Raw genomic sequence first — 17,522 nt, 5'->3', positions numbered from 1 at the left:
AGTGGCGTGATTCTTTACGTCACCATGTGCACACCGAACGGGATCAATATTTCGGTCGGGCCGGTATATGTCATACGCGGTTGGGTGTTCCGGTATTGTTTTTCCTTACTGGCAATTTTGACGGGCGAGAAATGCGCCGTTTAATTGAAATTACGTTTAATTTGATTAGAATTCAAATCGGCCTGGCCGGCGCCGCCGGCAGATGGCGGGACGTTCGCGTAAAGCAGGTTCCTACATTTTTGATGGAAGGTCGATGAGATTCCTATGTTATCGGCAGTTCGTATAATTTTTTGAGGTTATGTAGACGACAATACAGTGTGGAATAATATTTACTCAACTTTAACATAGGAGTCTTTGCTCAATATGAATGAACTCAGTTGCGAAATTGCACAAAGATCAATTACTTTTTTACACAAGTTGGCGCTGAATGATTCTTTAAAAGTTCCCGCTTTATTGACGAATTACTCGTAAGTACACTATATATTCCAACACTGGCAACAAATATATTTTAAAATATTTCCGTTCTAGAACAAAATGTACGTTGTTAGAGTTCAACAAACAATTACACTTACCTACGAGACTAAAAAAAAACTTAGTGAAATGTAGTAAATGTTTGATATATTTTAAAAATGGACAAAGTGTGTATAAAATTAAAAAAAATGAAAGATCCAAATTTGCAAACAGAGTTCTAAAGAAAAATAATGATGTGAGTAAAAAACTTACAAGTTTCCAGAGAAATTATTTGAAGCATATTGGTAACAAACTTGATAACACATTGGTAAATATTATTTAACATTTAATCATTTAATTATGTTACAATTGTTTTATTTTTCAGAATATTACATGTCAGTTTTGTAACAAAGAAACAAATATACACCTAACCAAACCTGCAAAATTAAAAGATGTTGGCCCAGTCAATCAAAAATCAAAAAGGAAAAAGAAGAAAAAGGACCAGTTTGCAGGTCTCAATAAAAATGTTGTATTGCAAATTAATAAAAACAATGCAAAACATCAAGTGACGCCGTCTTCAACAAAATCTAATCAAAAAACAAATGACAGCATAGTGATTATAACAGACACTCCAGAAAAACCTGACAAGTCTGACAAAACAGAAACACCAATACGATTCAAAAATTTGAAATTCAAACCAAAACCTGAGGTTAAAGAAAAACCTAAATTACAAACAATTGATCCAAACAGTAAAAGTGCAAAAAAGAAGAAGAATTCTTTGAATAAATTGAAAAATCAATTATCTTCTACTCCTGAAAATTCACCAGTGTCAAAGTTACAGCTCTTTTTGAATTCATTGACTTAATAAACTTGTTACATTTACAAATGTTAAGTGTTTTATTAAGTAATATTTACTATAATTAATTAACTTCAATTTTTAATATATATACAGTGTGGTCCATTTGACACCCATTAAATTTTTTTTTTTTTGTCTAATTTTAATGTTCTTGAAAATTGAGAAAATTTATGCCATTTTTGACAGTTTATTCAAGTTTTCCACAAAATTATAAGCATCTATATTTTTTTATGAAATTTTGTTATACTCTTTCAGAAGGTACTTAATCCATTAGTGTAGATAGATTTTCTATAGAAAATTTTTTAGTATACTTTATTCAATTTTCATAGCTAAAAAATGTTATAAATTTTGGTTTTGGGTAAAAAAATTAGAACTTATTTTCATACTTGACAAATGGAAATTGAATCTGGAACATTTACATTTGGTACATGTAAATCACCAAAGAAATTATTTGTTTAAGGAGTACAATTGTTTTCTGTTATGTTTTTGTTAAGAAATGTTATTACTTTTGTAAACATGTGATATTAAATGTTTAGCTGAATTGTGAGTTTTAATTGCTGAATTGAAATAAATGAAGTTTTAAAAGTAATAAATAAGTATTTATTTAACATTCTATGCATTACATGTATAACAAAAACACCTAAGACGATCACACAGGAAAAATTGTCAATGGAAAATTGTATTCGCAGTTCATTCCAGCGGTATTTGTTCCACAACGATCTGAAACATTAAAAAAAGCAACCATTATCTCTATGAACAGTAACAAACGAAAAAAAAAACAATCGAAAAAAAGCATGCCACAAGGGTATAGCTGAAAAAAATGGTTGGGCACATTGGTGGAAGCGAGTGGAACGTACCTTTGCGCAGATTCGCTTGTATTCGAACTCCATGCATGAGGCCGGACGTTCGGGCAGTTCTTTGCCGCGACGGCGCAACTCCTGGGTTATTTCGGCCAGGTCGAGGATCGAGATCGGGTCCACCCTGTTCTTGCCAATGAGCCCAACCAAATACTCGATGTAGTGCTGCCTACGTCACACGACACAAGAAAAATACAACTGTTAGGGCAATCCACAAGGGGATGCATGCATATATTTGTTTTATTCTCTTTTTTATGTATGGGTGGTGGTGAAATGATAAAAAAAAGCGCGGGTGGAGCGGGTTTTATCTTGTACCTGACGCAGTCGGAACCTGTACATGTCTCTTGGTGTTCCGTACGCGTTCGGGGGCAGTTTTTTGGCGGCTCGTCTTACCACCGTTTCTAAATCGTCCGCCGATAGAATACCGATCGGATCGATTTTGTGACGACGTATTAAGTTACATAAATACTCGAGATAGTGCATCCTAAAAAATAACCAACCCTCTTTTCACAACTGTCCCATAATCATCTTCACCCACTCTTATTCATGTTTTAAAATGATATTGATAAAATTGAATCTCGTGTAATGTCTATTTACCTGCAAAGACCAGCTTGTCCGGGAAGAACATCGCCATTACAAATCGTATCTAACAAACCAGAAGGCGTCTCCTTTTGCAAAGGTACGGCGCACTTTTTAGGGGCACTTGCGTTTTCTTCCTTGTCCCCTGGTACGTCAGTATCAAAACTTATTTTGTTTTGCTACAACAAACAAAAACTTCCAGTCCACGATCAAAATAATAACTAAAGTTATTTACCTTTAACAAATGCTGTAGCTCTCCAGGTTCTTTATCCCTAAGATAAAACAAACAATTTCTAGGATGATGAGCATGTAAACCAAGCTTAGCACAATAAGCGCTGACTTTGCACTTCGCCCCCATCATAAATGTCTTGCCACAACCGTAGCAGAACTCATGCTTGCACTGCGTGCAAGTGAAATGCATACAACCACCTTTGGCCAAGGAATAACGGAACTTGCACTTCGGACAGTCAATTCCGTTTTCGGCCAGGTGTTTCGTAACTGCTTGAATTTGGTTTTCTGGATCGTTGGCATCCTTCCATTCGGCGAATTGTTCGCAGGTTATCCCTTCGTGCTGTTTCTCCCACTAGAAATTCAATAACTACAGTTTGGCTCAAATTTTCTGTTTGAAACCCTTACCGGTCTCCTACAGGAGGCGCAGCTGACGGACTTGCAATCAGGACAAATAAGTCGCTTTTGTCTTGGATTAGCTATGAATCCAGAGGAACACTGCACGCACCATTTGAAGTTGGGATCTTGCATCAAGGTTCTATCGCGTAACTTCCTTTGGAACAATTCATGAACTGCAGGCTCTATTAGACCTTTAAGTAGGATGTCCATGTGAGCGAAGTAGTCCGAAATCTCATCTTCTGTGGCGTCATGCAGCTCTGGGAATTTGCAGAAAGGGCACGTACAGTCCATGATGGTTCTATCCGTTATTTGGATTGTGAAGTAGTTCCTGGCACAGTCCTCACAACATCTGTGCACGCACTTTAACATTGGAATCATCTGAAAACGACAACTTAACGTTTATATATTACAAAATTAATTACATCATATCTGACCTTGTTCATGGGGTATTTTCCTGCACACAATTCACAATCTTGTTGTAAATAAGCGATTGCAGCGTCCAAATTGTAACAGTCTTGTACAGCTTCCAAAGCTTCCTCAGTGGTGAAGTTCAGCGCCATCAAACTAACTGCCAGTTCGGCTTGCTGATAGTTGGTGACTTGCCCTTCGGCCAGAAATCTCCTCGCCTGTCTCTAAAGCAAAAAACTGAAGTCAGTAAATGTTTTAAAGAAAGTTTTGTACCTTGACGAGTCGCCGAACGGCCTTACCTCCATTAGTTCGTGTTCTGTAGGTTGTTTCACCTCCACCTGCACATTTAAATTAATCATTTCACCGTTTTTTGGATCCTGAATCTCTTCTTCCTCCTCCTCTCCTTCCTCTTCGTCAATTTCTTCATCAGAAACGTATTCTTCAGATTCGCAAGTCTCTTCAATACTTTGATTGTTTAAATTATTCCTGTGATTCAAATTCGAAGTAAGTTCGTTTACTTTGTCGCTGTATTGTGCTATGTTAATATTGAGCTGTTCGGCGATCTTTAAGTTTTTTGAATCGAACTCTTCGTAATCTTCGGTGGCGGATTCGTCCACCTCCTCGAAATCATCTTCGAATTCTTCGTAGCTCTCTTCATCGGTGCTGAGTTCGAGAATTTCTTCCACGTTGCTATCAGATACAGAAGAATCACTGTCGTTGTCTAAAGACTTGGTGTAGGAATATTGTTTGGTCGAACTGGTTGTCGAGTCCATAGAGCTTTTTTTAACTAAATGGCTCCTTTTAGAAGTCGGATCGCTTAACTGTTTTTTAACTGCTTCGAAGGTTGTTTTTAAATCGTTAGCAGTTTCTTCTATGTTAACACTATTGTTAGAATTCTTTTTTGCAGTTTCCTCTGGAATGTTCTTTTGATCTGTATTACTTTCGACTGTGACAGTTTGGGGATCACTTTTGCTACGAAATGTATTCTTCTCTTGTTTCTTATTAGATGTCGATGCTGGTTGGACTTTTGCTTTTTCTTCAGGAACAATCAGAACTGTGACTTCTGGTTGTTTAACATTTGATTTGGTATTTTGTGGTTGTTCTGAAATGCTTTTCTTCCGAGGTGTTTTTATAGGAATTTTGCTTTGACTAGGATGCACTTCTGGTGACTTTACTTCGCATTTAGAAATTGATCTTTGTCTGGAAATTGGTATTTTCGACGCTTTTTTACCTTGATTAATTGTACTTTGCTTATTTTGAGCCATTTGTATTGTTGTGGAAGTTTTTGGTTGTTCCAATTTTTCTTCTCTCACTACTTCTTCTTTTTGTTCTTTATATTCTTCACTTTGCTTTTCATTTTCTTTGTCCGATTCAAGAATTGTTTCCTTTTTTGTTTCAGTTGGTACATTTGGTTCCACATTAGGTATTACTTTATCAATCGAGTCTTGATCAAATGATTTATTTAATTCATTTATTTGTTTATCTCCTTTATTCTCATCATCAACTTTTTCCTCAGCGACATTGTTTAATTCTTTTGGTTCTTTATCTTCTGCGGGTTCTTTATGTTTCTTAATTGATTCGTCTTTAATTTTTTTATTTGATTTAGATTTTTTGATCTTCTTCATCTCTTTGGGCTCGTGTTCTGTTGCCTTTTCCACTTGTTGTTTTATTTCAGGCTCTTTTGTTGGTTCAACAATCTTAACATCATCCATTTTCTCTTCATTTTTTTCTGTTACTAGTGGTTCTTCTGTACATTCTTTATCTTCTACAATTTCCTCTATTTTAATATTATTGTTGTTATCCGAAGAAATATCTTCACTATTTTCACTGAGACGTTCTTGTTTTTTCTCTACTTTACTCTGTACAAAATTCTTCTTCAGCTTTGAATATTTCTGACTTTCGTGTTTCGCAATACCTTTTTTTCTATTCAATTTACTTGTATGTCTAGTGACCTTATCATGTTCAGCAATTTCCTTCAGTTTCTCGTTATCATCTGTGTTGCATTCAGCTTCCGTGTTATCCGGTACTTCACTACTAGATTCTGTTGTGCTTGTTGTTGATTCACTCCTTTGCGTTCTCTGTGCTCTTTTTCTCGACCTCTTTTGTGATCGTTTCTTTTTCAAAGTCACCTGTGATTTCGAACTGGATGGTTTAACTAATTCTTCGATATTTGCTGTTGGTTCTTCAGGAATTGGTTCACTCTGTATGTGATTGTCTTGTTCTGATTCTGGCAATAAAGAATTACTCATTGAACAATCTTCTCGTTCCTCCACTATTATCTGAGCTTCTTGTGGAACTGGAAGATGTTCTTCCTGAACTGAAGGTTGGAAATTTTCCTCAGTTGGAATTTCTTTAACTTCTGGAACAATTTGTTCCACAATTAGTGGCTCTGATTGTGTTATTGTTTCTTCGACAACTTGTTTTTCGTTATTGCCTAAAAAATCAGACTGTGAAGGTGGTTCGTTCTGAGCGTTAGTGTTTATAGTTGACTGGTTAATTACTAAATTATTACTATCATTTTCAAGTTCAACATTTTTAGGTTGAACTACTTCAGGATCAACATTCCCATCGTTTTGAATTACAGTAGTAACTGTTTCAGCTTCTTCTTTAGGTGGGTTTAAAGGTTCTCTTTCGTGAGAATTTGATTCAATATTAGTAATGTTAGCATCCAGTTTACTGGTAGAAGGCATTTCTTCAACTTCTTCAACGTTTGAAATTTCTCTTTCACTCTCAGGTTTATCAGAAATTTCTCTGGTGGCAGAAGTTGATTCTCTTTTACTTGTGGGCTTTAAAACTATCGCAGCTTTACTTTCTAAAACAACATCTTCATATTTCGTTGGAGATTCAACGTCTTCAGCCAATTTTGCCTTACTTTGAACAGGTTGTGTAACTTGAATAACTTCAGGTTGTGGCTCAGTATCTGGTTTGGAAACTTTTTCGGGTTGACTATTACTAAACAATGTAATGTTTAGTTTACTGACACTTTTTTTTCTACTAAGATTAGTTTTAGGTTTAGCTTCGACTTGAATTATTTCTGTTGAATTTACTGGAGGATCGACGGGTTCAATTTTTGGCTCTGCTATTGGTTGACTTTTTACAAGTTCAGGTGCAGTTTCTTCTTTAACAGGGCTGTCAAAAGGTTCAGCTGCAGCTTCAACGTATGGTTCGTTATCGCTACTATCTGTGGTACTTCTAGAATCGCTACGGTCGATACCAGTAGGAAACGGTATCAAGTAATCATTGTCGACGACTTGTATAACTGTACTACTTTTCTCAACGTAAACTTTAGGTTTTGGAGTTGGGGGTTCGACTACGATTTTGCTAGGAAATTTGTTTATAACAGTGTTACTTTTAGCGAGTTCATTGGCAGACTTTGGCATGTCCTCCATGAATTCTTCGTTATTTAAACTTTCACTAAGTCGGTTAATGTCCTCCAAGTTTTTTAAAACCTCATCCTCAATTTCTTTTAAAGAGTTTTGGTGTTTGATCTGTCGGGCTTTTTTTAAATCGTTTGAGGGGGCATTACTTACGTTCGAAATGTTATCCTCAGGGGCGTTTGTTATATCTGTACTTACCGCTTTTGCTTCTTCTTTAATATTTTTTGCGTTCTCAGTAGCAGGTTCTGAAATTGTCTAGGGTTAATTAAAGTAACTAATAAGGTTTAAACTTACCTTCGCCCCTGATTTGTTCTAGAGTAGCCCCCTCATTACCTGCCTCATTTTCAGTACCGACTGGCGGTCCCCAAATCCGCATTAGAAACGGCTTCAGTTGAGTCTTGCTCAACTCATTGTAAGCCGCCTCCAAGTCACCATGATGGGCGGTCAAAACCGTCACTATGTCTTCTCTACTGAAGTCACCACGAGAAGCCAAAATTGCATACTGAAAATAAAACATTCAGTACCAAGTTTTTTACCTTCAAAACTTTTTTATTACTTTTCTTTGACGTTGTTCGACACATTCTGTAACAGCAGGCCACAAGTTACCCTTGTGTTGTTTAAGGGCTTCTCTGGCTTCATTTTCAGAGACAGTTCCCACAATATTCATGGGACCTTCTCTTCCCATTTGAGTAGCTAAAGTTTGAACACTGGCAATTGTTGCATCCCAGTGTTCCCTTAGCCATTCTATGGGGTTCATATCTTTACACTGTACAATCGCTGCTTGAACTTCGTCTGCTGTATACTTGTATTGTTCTGCTTCCTGTAACAACGTAGTGTTAGGTTAACTTCAATGAAGTAGATCTGGGAACTTACTCGTAGTAATTTGACCAGTTCTAAGCCTTGAGATTTGAAAGTGTCATGTCTAGGTTCCATTTGAGTTAAATACTCAAATCGTTCCGGGTTGAGTGACTCTGATCTGTTTCTGTGACTTGGAGGTTCTAGTGATTCCTGCAACATTTCAACCTTATATAAGTAACCATAAGATAATGAACAAAATACATGTTAATGCAAACAGTGTACCATTAAAATGAATAAAATGGGTCTCTAAGTCAAAGCCTTATGTGGGTAATAAATGGGGGTTAGTAAGTGCGATTGACAAATTAAAATGCACCCTGTAATATCCTAGATCGTGCTGACTCGGTCTTCTGTATAAATCCGGCTTCCTCAAGTCCATGATGCTATGAGATAACCTTGTGTTCACTGGAGGTTTTCTGTCCCTGTGGCTGTAGCGATCCATGTAATTATCGTCCTCGTAGTCGTATGAGAAAGGACTTTGTTCTCTGCTTCCCGGAAGGCTCTAAAATGATTCGTTTAGATGCGAAGAACGTTCGAAGATTTAGTAACTCACTTGTGAGTCGGTAGTAAAGGAGTGTCGACTAGAAGAGCGATGCAACGACCACTCAGAGCCTCGTTTTTGGGCAGATTTTAAAGATTGAGATCGTTTCAAGTCTCTTCGTCTGCTTGATCTACTTGATGCTCTTGGAGATTTATTGGGATCGACTGGCGGTACATCTTCGTACGTCTGGAAACAAACTCCTGTTAAAAAAATACTAATGTTGACCTAGTGCGACGTACCTGAGTGGAGATGCTTTGGGGTGGTGGAGACGTGCCAGTAGATGTTGTTACCATAATTTTGTCTTGGTTACTGTTAGACTTGGGTTTAGATTCACTCGCTACGTTTTCACCAGATATTATATCAATTGGAGAACAACCGACACCAGTAGACACTTTCCTTTTTGGATTTTCACTTTCACTGCTGTTCACTGAAGATATGTCAACACTTTTGTTAACCGATAGGTTTTCCAATGACAAGTTAACTGAATTTTCGCTTATAATTTCTTCTTGTTCACTTACACTTTCTGCGGGCACGTTAGCTTCTCCTTTTCCTGTAAAAACAGGAAAAGTATTACATATACACATATTTAGTAGGATCACACAATCACAAACAAAATTTAGTAGATTACACACACACAGGCAAATATAATTCTAAGGACGGCACAACTGGGATAAATTTGGCTTTTTTTACTTCTGAAAAGAGGTGAACTTGGTCCCAGGCCAAAATGAAATCTTTCTACTCGTCCTACCTTTCTTGATTTCTGTAGTAGTCTTTTCTTCTATTTTCTTCACTTCTGGCGTCTTAATATTTTCAGTCATCTTTAACTTTCCCAGTTTATTCAAAACCGATTCAGTTTCGCTGTAATCCTTACTGTAGTCATCACTGGATGCACTTCTTTGTAATTTTGCATCCTTTGACTTAGGTTTTGGAGACAGTTCTCTCTTAATACTAGACTTAGCATGCTTTGATGCTTTCTCAGGTGGTTTATTTGTAACAACTTTGGCGTCAGCCGTTGGAGTCTTACAACAAACCAAACAAACTCTAGTGCCTGGCTCATTCACAAACGTGCAGTGCTCGCATTCCCACGATGCTTCCGGCACTTCTGTTATAACTTCATCTTTTGTATCCTCCACATTATTATCGTAAGGTGAATCATTTTCTTCCTCTAAAACTTCACTTTCCTTCTGACTGTCAGATCCGTAATCGTCATCCTCGCTTTCACTAGAAGATTCTCGAACACTTCTTCTGCTTCTCGCCGCCGAACCTCTTTCGACTCTGTCACCCCTGTCAACTCTTTCAACCCTATCAATTGTGTTGCGTCTCATCAACTCCCGAGGCATTGATGCTGCGTCCCGCAGTGGTACCTGCCTCTCCACGAATCTCTTGCCTCCCAAACTTTTCCTCTCGCTTCTAATAGATCTTCTGTCGTCGAAATCCTCCTCGTCCGAATCCTCGACTTCCCTAAACTTTTTCCTACTCTTTCTGCTCAACGTCGACTTCCTAGATCTGACGCTGTGCGTAGGTGACGCAGGTCTGGAGTGGTAGGATCTGGGGTCGTGATGTGCGTGAGGCATCGGATACGGGTAACCACTGGGTGGTGGACCGTGCCACGTCCCCATCCACATCGGATTCATTGGATAACCTTGGGGCATGTTCAGGCTCATGTTGCTGCCGTGTTGGGGATTACCCCACTGATCCATCCAAGGCTGACAGCAGGGCTGGCAGTTCAGCTGCGCCATCGACTGCGCCTGAAACACCACAAAGTTTAATATTGTTCCTCGCAGTAATTAAGGATTTTTACCGATTGTATCGGAACGAATCCGTGATGGTGGTGATGTTGCATCGGCTGCATAGCGTTCAGGTCGAATACTGAAGTGCTGTGGGGCAGGTTTCTTGTGGGTGGCGGGCAGGATGTGTTGCTGAGCTTCCGGAATCTTCCACCGGCGTCCGAGCCGGACATGCTGCCGGATCTGCCACGCCATTGTTCCTGCTCCCAATCTGGATAACCGCTGTCTCTGCTTGGAGGCTGTAAATATTAAATTAATAAGATTGGTTTGATAGCACAATTGCCGGTTTAGTACGTACCTGTTCGAACTCTGATGACACTGTTGATGGGAGATTTGGAGTCGTTCCTCTCATCGCCATCTGATGCTGCCGGTATCTTTCTTGAAGGGAAAGACTTGGACTTGGAGGTCTGTATGATCTGTTTAGGTTTGGTGGACTTGCACAAAACTCTGAACGAGATGCTGCAATTAAATTTGTTAATTTATGTTGCGGTGGCACATATTTCGTACTTACAAGAAAAGTTTGGAGACGTGGGTGTTGGTGGAAGTGGTCGGTTTCCCATCATACGTTTCAGCGAATTCATTTTGTCCTTAAACGAGAAGGCATTTACATCCTTCCTTTGGACAGGTTGAAAACCCTACAAGATTAGCCACATTATCGCCTCGAGTATTGCTTTCAAACCACGGATTTACCTCCAACGGATCATAATTAATATAAGCCAACAGTTATTTTGCAAAAAGTAAAAGCTCAACCGAACTGAGACCACTCAGTTAATTTCGTGTGTTTCCTAATTGTGTTAGTTGTAGGGGTGTGTGGTACTTGGGCATTTCTATTCAAAAAAATACTCTTTTCAACTTAAAAATTGCTTTAATTGAAACTGAGAATGTACAAAATTGACATTTTCATAAGAACTTGATCTACAATAAAATGAATACAATTAAAAGTTTAGAATGGAGTTCTTTCAGTATATAAATCCTAAAGTACTCCATTCCGCAACACTTAAAGAGCATTTAAATAGAAACGTCACCAAAGTAAAAGACCTCGGCTCGTGTAGAAGGCTTTGATTCAGAGACGTGGCGCATTTTTTCTCAATAAACTTTTATTTACACCATTTACATGTTCGTATTCATTTAGCTAGCGTGTGATACAGTCAGCTAGGACAACAAAAGTCGGGCTTGCCTACCTGACTGTGGCGGTTGGGGGTGGGACTGGGGCACGGCGAGGGGCCTACGGAGCCGCTGCGGCGGTGACGACGAGGGGGCGGCACTGGGGCGGATGCGGGTTCTCCCTTAGGAGGCAGCGGGGGACGGACGTTGTCCACGCTCTGTAACAGGTGGATTGTAGGCGGTTTACGCGCTGCGAGTGTCGCTTACCCTTCGGATGTGGGACTGGCGTTTGGGGTGGCGGTGATACATGTCGTCGCAGGAGACGCAGAAGATTTGGGTGCATTCTTCGCAACGCACTGAGGGGCTGGACGCGCCGCAGAGCTGGCAGTGTTTTCCTTCGCGTTTCAAACCTAGGTGGTACTCGTTATTTATTGTTTAGGGGGAAGTAATTGATTACGTACTGTTGCCGTTTTTGGCGGGTAACAGGGGTGGTGCGTTGGAGTACTGTTGGCCGAATTCTATTACTTCATAGTCTGGTTCTTGGAGCTGGTTTGGCTTTGAGTTGCTTCTGTTTCTTGTGTCGTCTTTCGGGACGGGAGGTGGAGGCGCTCCCGATCCCGGTTTGGTCTAAGATAAAAAATATTTATATTAATAACTGAATTATTTAAATAAAAATATTATAAAACTGCAAATAAACGACAATTAAATCAAAATCTAAATTTTCTAAAAGTTCTACATTCATTATTTATAAAAAAATGGTTCGAACATTAATAAATTAGTAAATAAAACTATAATTTCAACTTCTGATATTGATTAGATTAATATTTCAAATAAACAAAATATTTTATTTAAGAATTTATTTATTAATTAAGGAATATCTTATATACTTCGAATTACGCAACCCATATTACTGCGTATAGTGACAGTGGTTGCATATCTAAGATGCCTGTGCTGTGTTTTTTTTTTTAAATATAGTAAAATTAATTAATAGAATAGTACAGTAATACTGTTCGTCTATTTATAAGCATTATAATTATAAACTTAATATACTGTTTGTTTTTATTTAAATCGAAATGTCTCATATTTTGCGCTCAGCTGTTGGATCATCTGCAACAATGTACCATAAAGAGTTCTTAAAAATTTATAGTGTGCTGTTAAAATATCGGTGATAAACCATTAATTTTCCGTCAATAAACCTAAAATAGCCGACTAAAAATAAGCATGCGTCTCGCCAAAAATATACGAAAACTTCGCGCTTTATTTTAAAGCTGGTTTTGGTGGTTGGCCATTGGCAACACTGATTTTTTTTATATTATGAGGTGTTTAATATGGCGCACAAGTTGACAAAGCTTTGACAGTTTTCGACTTGATAATATTTTGTTGGACTTATGATTTATTTTATATGACAATGTTTACACTACCAAATTTCTGTCGCGTTTGCCTGAAGTACGATAAAAGCCTGATTGATTTGGCGCACATCGAGAACGAACCGAGCGAAACATTGTTAAGTAAATTGCAGTTTTGTGTGTCTGAAGTGGTGAGTTGTTTGTGTTTTTGTTTGTGTACATTTTTTTAAATGTTTTGGTTTTAGGAGTGGAACGTATTCAAGCCTTTGCTGTGCCATCCGTGCATTAAACGACTGAACATCGCATACGGCTTTAAAAAACAATGTGTACAATCCTCGAACGTTTTGAAAAATTACGCTCAGATAGTGAAAGACAATCAGAAAAAGAACGAATCTCCAAACAAACCAACGGAAAACGTGCAACAAATCCCCTGTATGATCCTACCTAATCAGAAATTTGTAAAAATATTAGTGAATACACAAAATCAGACCGGAGGTGCAAACTCATTTCAAAACGTTTTTTTAAACCTAATCCCCACAACCAATTTGACCAACGCAACAACCCCAACAATAACAGACACGACCACCAAAACCAAGGACACAAATCAAAACGTCTTTCTGAACATCAACAACACATTTCAGAAGTTCGTTCCCATCGCCCCAAACGACGGCACGAAAAAGGACCTAAACAAAACCGTCAACCAACTCCTAACCGAATCGAAAACGGAAGAACTGAGCGTTGAATTGGACCCGTTGGACTTCACATTGGACGAAAGCGAGGACCGAAACGAGTTGGACGAGGGACAGCAGGACTGGGACGAGCTGATATCCCCGTCGAAAATCGACTCGAAACGACCGGAAAACGGCGTCAACGGCAACAAACCTCTCCTACTCAAACACAACAATTATGTTCCTATACTCCCGAAACAGGACGAGTTCTCGAGCTCGGGCCAGCACTTCCTGTCGCCCGCGTTCGAGAGTTCAGGCGGCGAGTTCGCGTGCGAACGCTGTAAGAAAACCTTCCACTCGATGGTCCGACTGCGGAACCACATCAAACTGCTGCACATGGAGAAGATGCCGTTCAAGTGCGACGTGTGCTCCGCCGAATACTTTCTGCGGTCCGACTACGAGAACTGCCTGAAGCGCCACGGCGCGCCTGCGCAGTCGCTCACCCTCCAAGACTTCCCGAGTCCCGCGCCCGACATCACCGATGAGGAGCTCAAGCCCACCGAGTCCGGCGAGTACGTCTGTGATATTTGCAAGAGGCTGTTCAACAGCTCGACCGGCCTGCTCAGACACAAGGTGCGCAAACACAACCAGAAGAACAAGAAGAAATACTTCATCAAGGGGGTGAAGAACGCGCGGTGCGACATATGCAACCGCGAGTTCTCCACGCAGTCGTACATGCAGCTGCACAGGAAGCTGCACCTGCGCGACGACATCGGGTACAAGTACAAGGTGTTCGGGCGGAGTAAGTACGGGGCGACGAAGAAGGACGAGGAGCCGAACAAGGAGGGGGACAAGGAGTCGGAGGCGATCGACGTCACGCCCGACATCGTGCTCAAGCCTGAGGAGGAGAGCGACGAGGAGGGGGAGACGAAGCCGGACATTAAAATGGAATATGAAAGTGATGCGGAGGAGAAGAACGAGAACGAGAACGATAACGATGACGACTCGGACGAGGGAGGTCTGAAAATGGATCTGCAAAACGGCGAACAGTCGGACGAGACCAACGAAAAGGATCCGGACGAGGAGATGAGTGAGGAGAATTAGTGCAGACACAAGGTGAGACATTTTTATTTTTGTTTGACGTACGGTTCAACGTCCAAATCGAAAGGTCATGTTTTTCTGTTTTGTTATGTTATATATTTATTTATGGTGAAAATTTTTCGTACTTTATATAAATTTTATTGTGTTATATTTTTATTAAATTGAAAACTTGTAAACCGTTGGTTTGGACGAAAAAAATTGTGGAACAAAAAAGAAACAATTGATATATGATTATTTGCACCATTGTTATTGACTCTCTGCCCATTTTTCGCCCTGATTGTTTGTAACTTCACGTTTTTTAGACTTAGGTTTTTATTCCCATTATTTTTCGTTTACATTAAAGTTTAATGTTAAGCTTTTATATACCTACTGTTAGAAATAAGACTTATTCATCTCATCATCAGTAATGTACATATTTTATAAAAAGCACCTTTTATCATACGAAATGAGCAGGAGGACTTTTTTATTGTGAATATATATTTTTCTATTTTTTATGGAGTTTAGTCTATATTTAAGACTCGTTTTATATATGTGTAATATTTATATATTTTATATATCATTGTATTTTTAATTATTTTTAATTTTCATTTTAAAAAATGCAATATTAGTAATTTTAGTTATTTTTATATTGATGTAATCAAGAAAATTATTTAGACCTGCTTATTTCCCTCATGTTGCTTTCTCTCATCAAATCTTAGAAAGTCGAACAAGCGCGATTTATTTTGAACTGACTATGTAATAATATTTGTAAAAAAACATACCAAATATCTTTGAATTAGTGAAAACAAACTACTACTTTAGGAAGTCAAGTAATTAATAGCTTTAAAACGGTGACTCGAAATCTAACTTGAAAATTGGCTCTAATTTTTTTCATAATGAAATTTTCGGAAATTATTTTTTGTCACATTGACATACGTCAAAAAAGGTTTGGACCTTTGTTAAAGATTTCCTCGAATTGTTTTTAGGTACAAACTTGTTTTTTATCGAATTTTCAAGTTAGATGCGTTTAATTTTGAAAATAATATATTAACTTACCACCCACTGTGGCATGTTACGTGCCATTCTGAGACGGGTGGAAGGATTGGAAATGGCCATAGGCCTCCATTTGTTGTCTTTATTCTGAAACAGGAAATTGTAATAATTAAGATCACTACCTTTTATTTATATCCATAATATCAGTTGTATTTTATATTATTCACAATAAATATTTTTTGAAAAACAAGCCTTTTATTTCACCAAGACTTTGAAGGTAAGTACTGTGTTAGACAAGTAAGTTTTAGTTGCAACAGTCCTCGAATTTGTGTTTATCGTTTCCTCGTTGCGATTTGAATCGGTGCCAGACCGAAATTTAGAACGTTATTAGTCAACAATAATTCTAGTGTCTTATATTTTCGATGGTTTGTGACCCGGAATTCGGTTCAAATGGGTTAGATCAAAGAACACATGCACAATAAACTTAAAACTCTTGTGAGTATTATTAGTGTTTAGACATTAAAGTAACATAAATCACCCTTTTAAAACAAGACAAACTTCTAAAATTACAATAAATCGTGAGGAAATTTATAATATCATCTTTCCTTAGCCACGATCTATAATTAAATGGTTTATTTCTTTCAGTTTGTGTCATAAATATTTTGAAACCACCTAAATTAAATATTTAAAAGCCTCTTTGAAAATTGCTCAGAGAGGAGTTAAAAAAGTTTCGCTAATAGTATGACATAAACTGGTAAACATGGCTAATCCACTGTTTATTTTTGGATGCACTTGAATTAACAATCCGGGCGATCGAACCTTACTGCCGGTCCAAAAACAAATAAATAAATTAAGTATCGGTTGTTTTTCTCAAAAACCGCAGTCAGGTTCACACCGGTTAACAAAAATCCACAACCTGTTGGATCTTTTTCTTCCACCATCCCACCCACAACGTCCAACAGGCCGCACATGCAAGCACCAGAAAAAATTAAAGTAAAAAATAATGGACGGAAAAAAGGGCGTTTACTTACGTTCATCTGGGGTGTCGTAACCTTAGGTTACCTAAAAAAATACGATGGTCAAAACCCGATGCACATAGCTGAAGAGAGCTCGTAGGCAAAACTGGCGTGAGCGCCTCGAAACCGTCGGCCGGTTCTAAATTTGGAACCGCTTCCTTGAAACATTGCCAAAACGGCGACGGTATAAATACGAACGCATACTTTCAACAAACCAAAATTCGTGCAACTTCACGAAAAAAAATATCTATCGTTATCGTTCTTTCCCATTCCGTCGGGCGGAGGGACGTTGTTTCAGGTGGGATTATGCATTGGAATGGGATGCAACGCCAACGTTCGTTTAGAAATAGATGGAACTGCGTGAGATTACTGTTTATAGTGTAAAAATAACGTTTATAGGCTAAAACTGTTCAGTTTTTGGCAGTGAATGGGCGAAAGTTTTATTGAAAGTCCTTGCCAAACTTATAGACATCAAAAAAGGACTTGTTTTCATCAGCCCATCAATTAAAATTTAGTTGGAGCCATTTAATAGATATAAAAAAACTAAATATTCTATTTATTGTAAAATTTTATTTCCCAAAAATGTATGTTGATTGGAATGCCTAAAAAAAAGGTTTCTTTAGAAGATTTTGCTCTACAATTGAAGACATGCTGATGGTCGACAACGAGCTTCTTCCAGAAGACTGGACTGTTTTTTGTTTATTTCTTCAAGGCAAAATCGGACATACTTTATATACAGACTTCGTGTAGACGTTGGAATCACCATGAGGCTGTCTGTTTATTATCAAAATAAGGTTGCATGAAGAAGTTTTCAACACCTTCTGTTAATCAAGGGGCATCGGGTTGCCTTCATGGCATGGCTCAACGATCACCACCCATGACTTGCAGACAAATGTGATAACTATTTGTTCATAGATAAGTCTAGATACACATTATATCACTTGGATAACATGATTTGAACATGGCATGAATATGGTG

At 38.4% G+C, this 17,522-nt stretch overlaps 3 protein-coding genes across 3 annotated transcripts; 2 read left to right on the top strand and 1 right to left on the bottom strand.

Moving 5' to 3' along the window:
- Nucleotides 1-95: 95 nt before the first annotated feature.
- LOC109602098 (uncharacterized) lies at nt 96-1,336 on the top strand. Its single transcript, XM_049966447.1, has 3 exons — nt 96-467; nt 529-778; nt 836-1,336. The coding sequence occupies exons 1-3, from the start codon at nt 364-366 to the stop codon at nt 1,313-1,315; spliced, it is 834 nt and encodes a 277-aa protein (XP_049822404.1). The 5' UTR covers nt 96-363; the 3' UTR covers nt 1,316-1,336.
- Nucleotides 1,337-1,883: 547 nt separating this feature from the next.
- On the bottom strand, nt 1,884-16,660 carry LOC109602079 (E3 ubiquitin-protein ligase lubel). Its single transcript, XM_049966441.1, has 22 exons — nt 16,560-16,660; nt 15,592-15,675; nt 11,903-12,068; nt 11,709-11,851; nt 11,519-11,659; nt 10,849-10,972; nt 10,636-10,796; nt 10,352-10,576; nt 9,299-10,298; nt 8,790-9,100; nt 8,563-8,736; nt 8,326-8,511; nt 8,028-8,162; nt 7,711-7,974; nt 7,449-7,656; nt 4,077-7,399; nt 3,804-4,001; nt 3,379-3,747; nt 2,978-3,325; nt 2,761-2,921; nt 2,164-2,332; nt 1,884-2,026 (listed from the first exon to the last, which is right to left on the bottom strand). Exons 1-22 carry the CDS (start codon nt 16,563-16,565, stop codon nt 1,997-1,999), a joined length of 7,926 nt encoding a protein of 2,641 aa, XP_049822398.1. The 5' UTR covers nt 16,566-16,660; the 3' UTR covers nt 1,884-1,996.
- LOC109602096 (uncharacterized) lies at nt 12,768-15,778 on the top strand. The gene is made up of 2 exons (XM_020018425.2): nt 12,768-12,978; nt 13,033-15,778. The coding sequence occupies exons 1-2, from the start codon at nt 12,844-12,846 to the stop codon at nt 14,557-14,559; spliced, it is 1,662 nt and encodes a 553-aa protein (XP_019873984.2). The 5' UTR covers nt 12,768-12,843; the 3' UTR covers nt 14,560-15,778.
- Nucleotides 16,661-17,522: the final 862 nt, after the last annotated feature.

Source organism: Aethina tumida, chromosome 4 (assembly GCF_024364675.1).
Source record: "Aethina tumida isolate Nest 87 chromosome 4, icAetTumi1.1, whole genome shotgun sequence".
NCBI classification, from domain to species: Eukaryota; Metazoa; Arthropoda; class Insecta; order Coleoptera; family Nitidulidae; genus Aethina; species Aethina tumida.
Note: the sequence above shows the minus strand (reverse complement) of the source record. Positions and strands in the feature narration are given on the sequence as shown.

Coding starts and splice junctions, on each gene's coding strand:
- LOC109602098 (XM_049966447.1), top strand. CDS start 364: ATGAATGAACTCAGTTGCGAAATTGCACAAAGATCAATTACTTTTTTA. Junction 468..528: donor GCTTTATTGACGAATTACTC/GTAAGTACACTA, acceptor TTTCCGTTCTAG/AACAAAATGTACGTTGTTAG. Junction 779..835: donor ACAAACTTGATAACACATTG/GTAAATATTATT, acceptor TTTATTTTTCAG/AATATTACATGTCAGTTTTG.
- LOC109602079 (XM_049966441.1), bottom strand. Junction 10,797..10,848: donor CACGTCTCCAAACTTTTCTT/GTAAGTACGAAA, acceptor ATTTAATTGCAG/CATCTCGTTCAGAGTTTTGT. Junction 7,975..8,027: donor AACTGGTCAAATTACTACGA/GTAAGTTCCCAG, acceptor ACGTTGTTACAG/GAAGCAGAACAATACAAGTA.
- LOC109602096 (XM_020018425.2), top strand. CDS start 12,844: ATGACAATGTTTACACTACCAAATTTCTGTCGCGTTTGCCTGAAGTAC. Junction 12,979..13,032: donor AGTTTTGTGTGTCTGAAGTG/GTGAGTTGTTTG, acceptor TTTTGGTTTTAG/GAGTGGAACGTATTCAAGCC.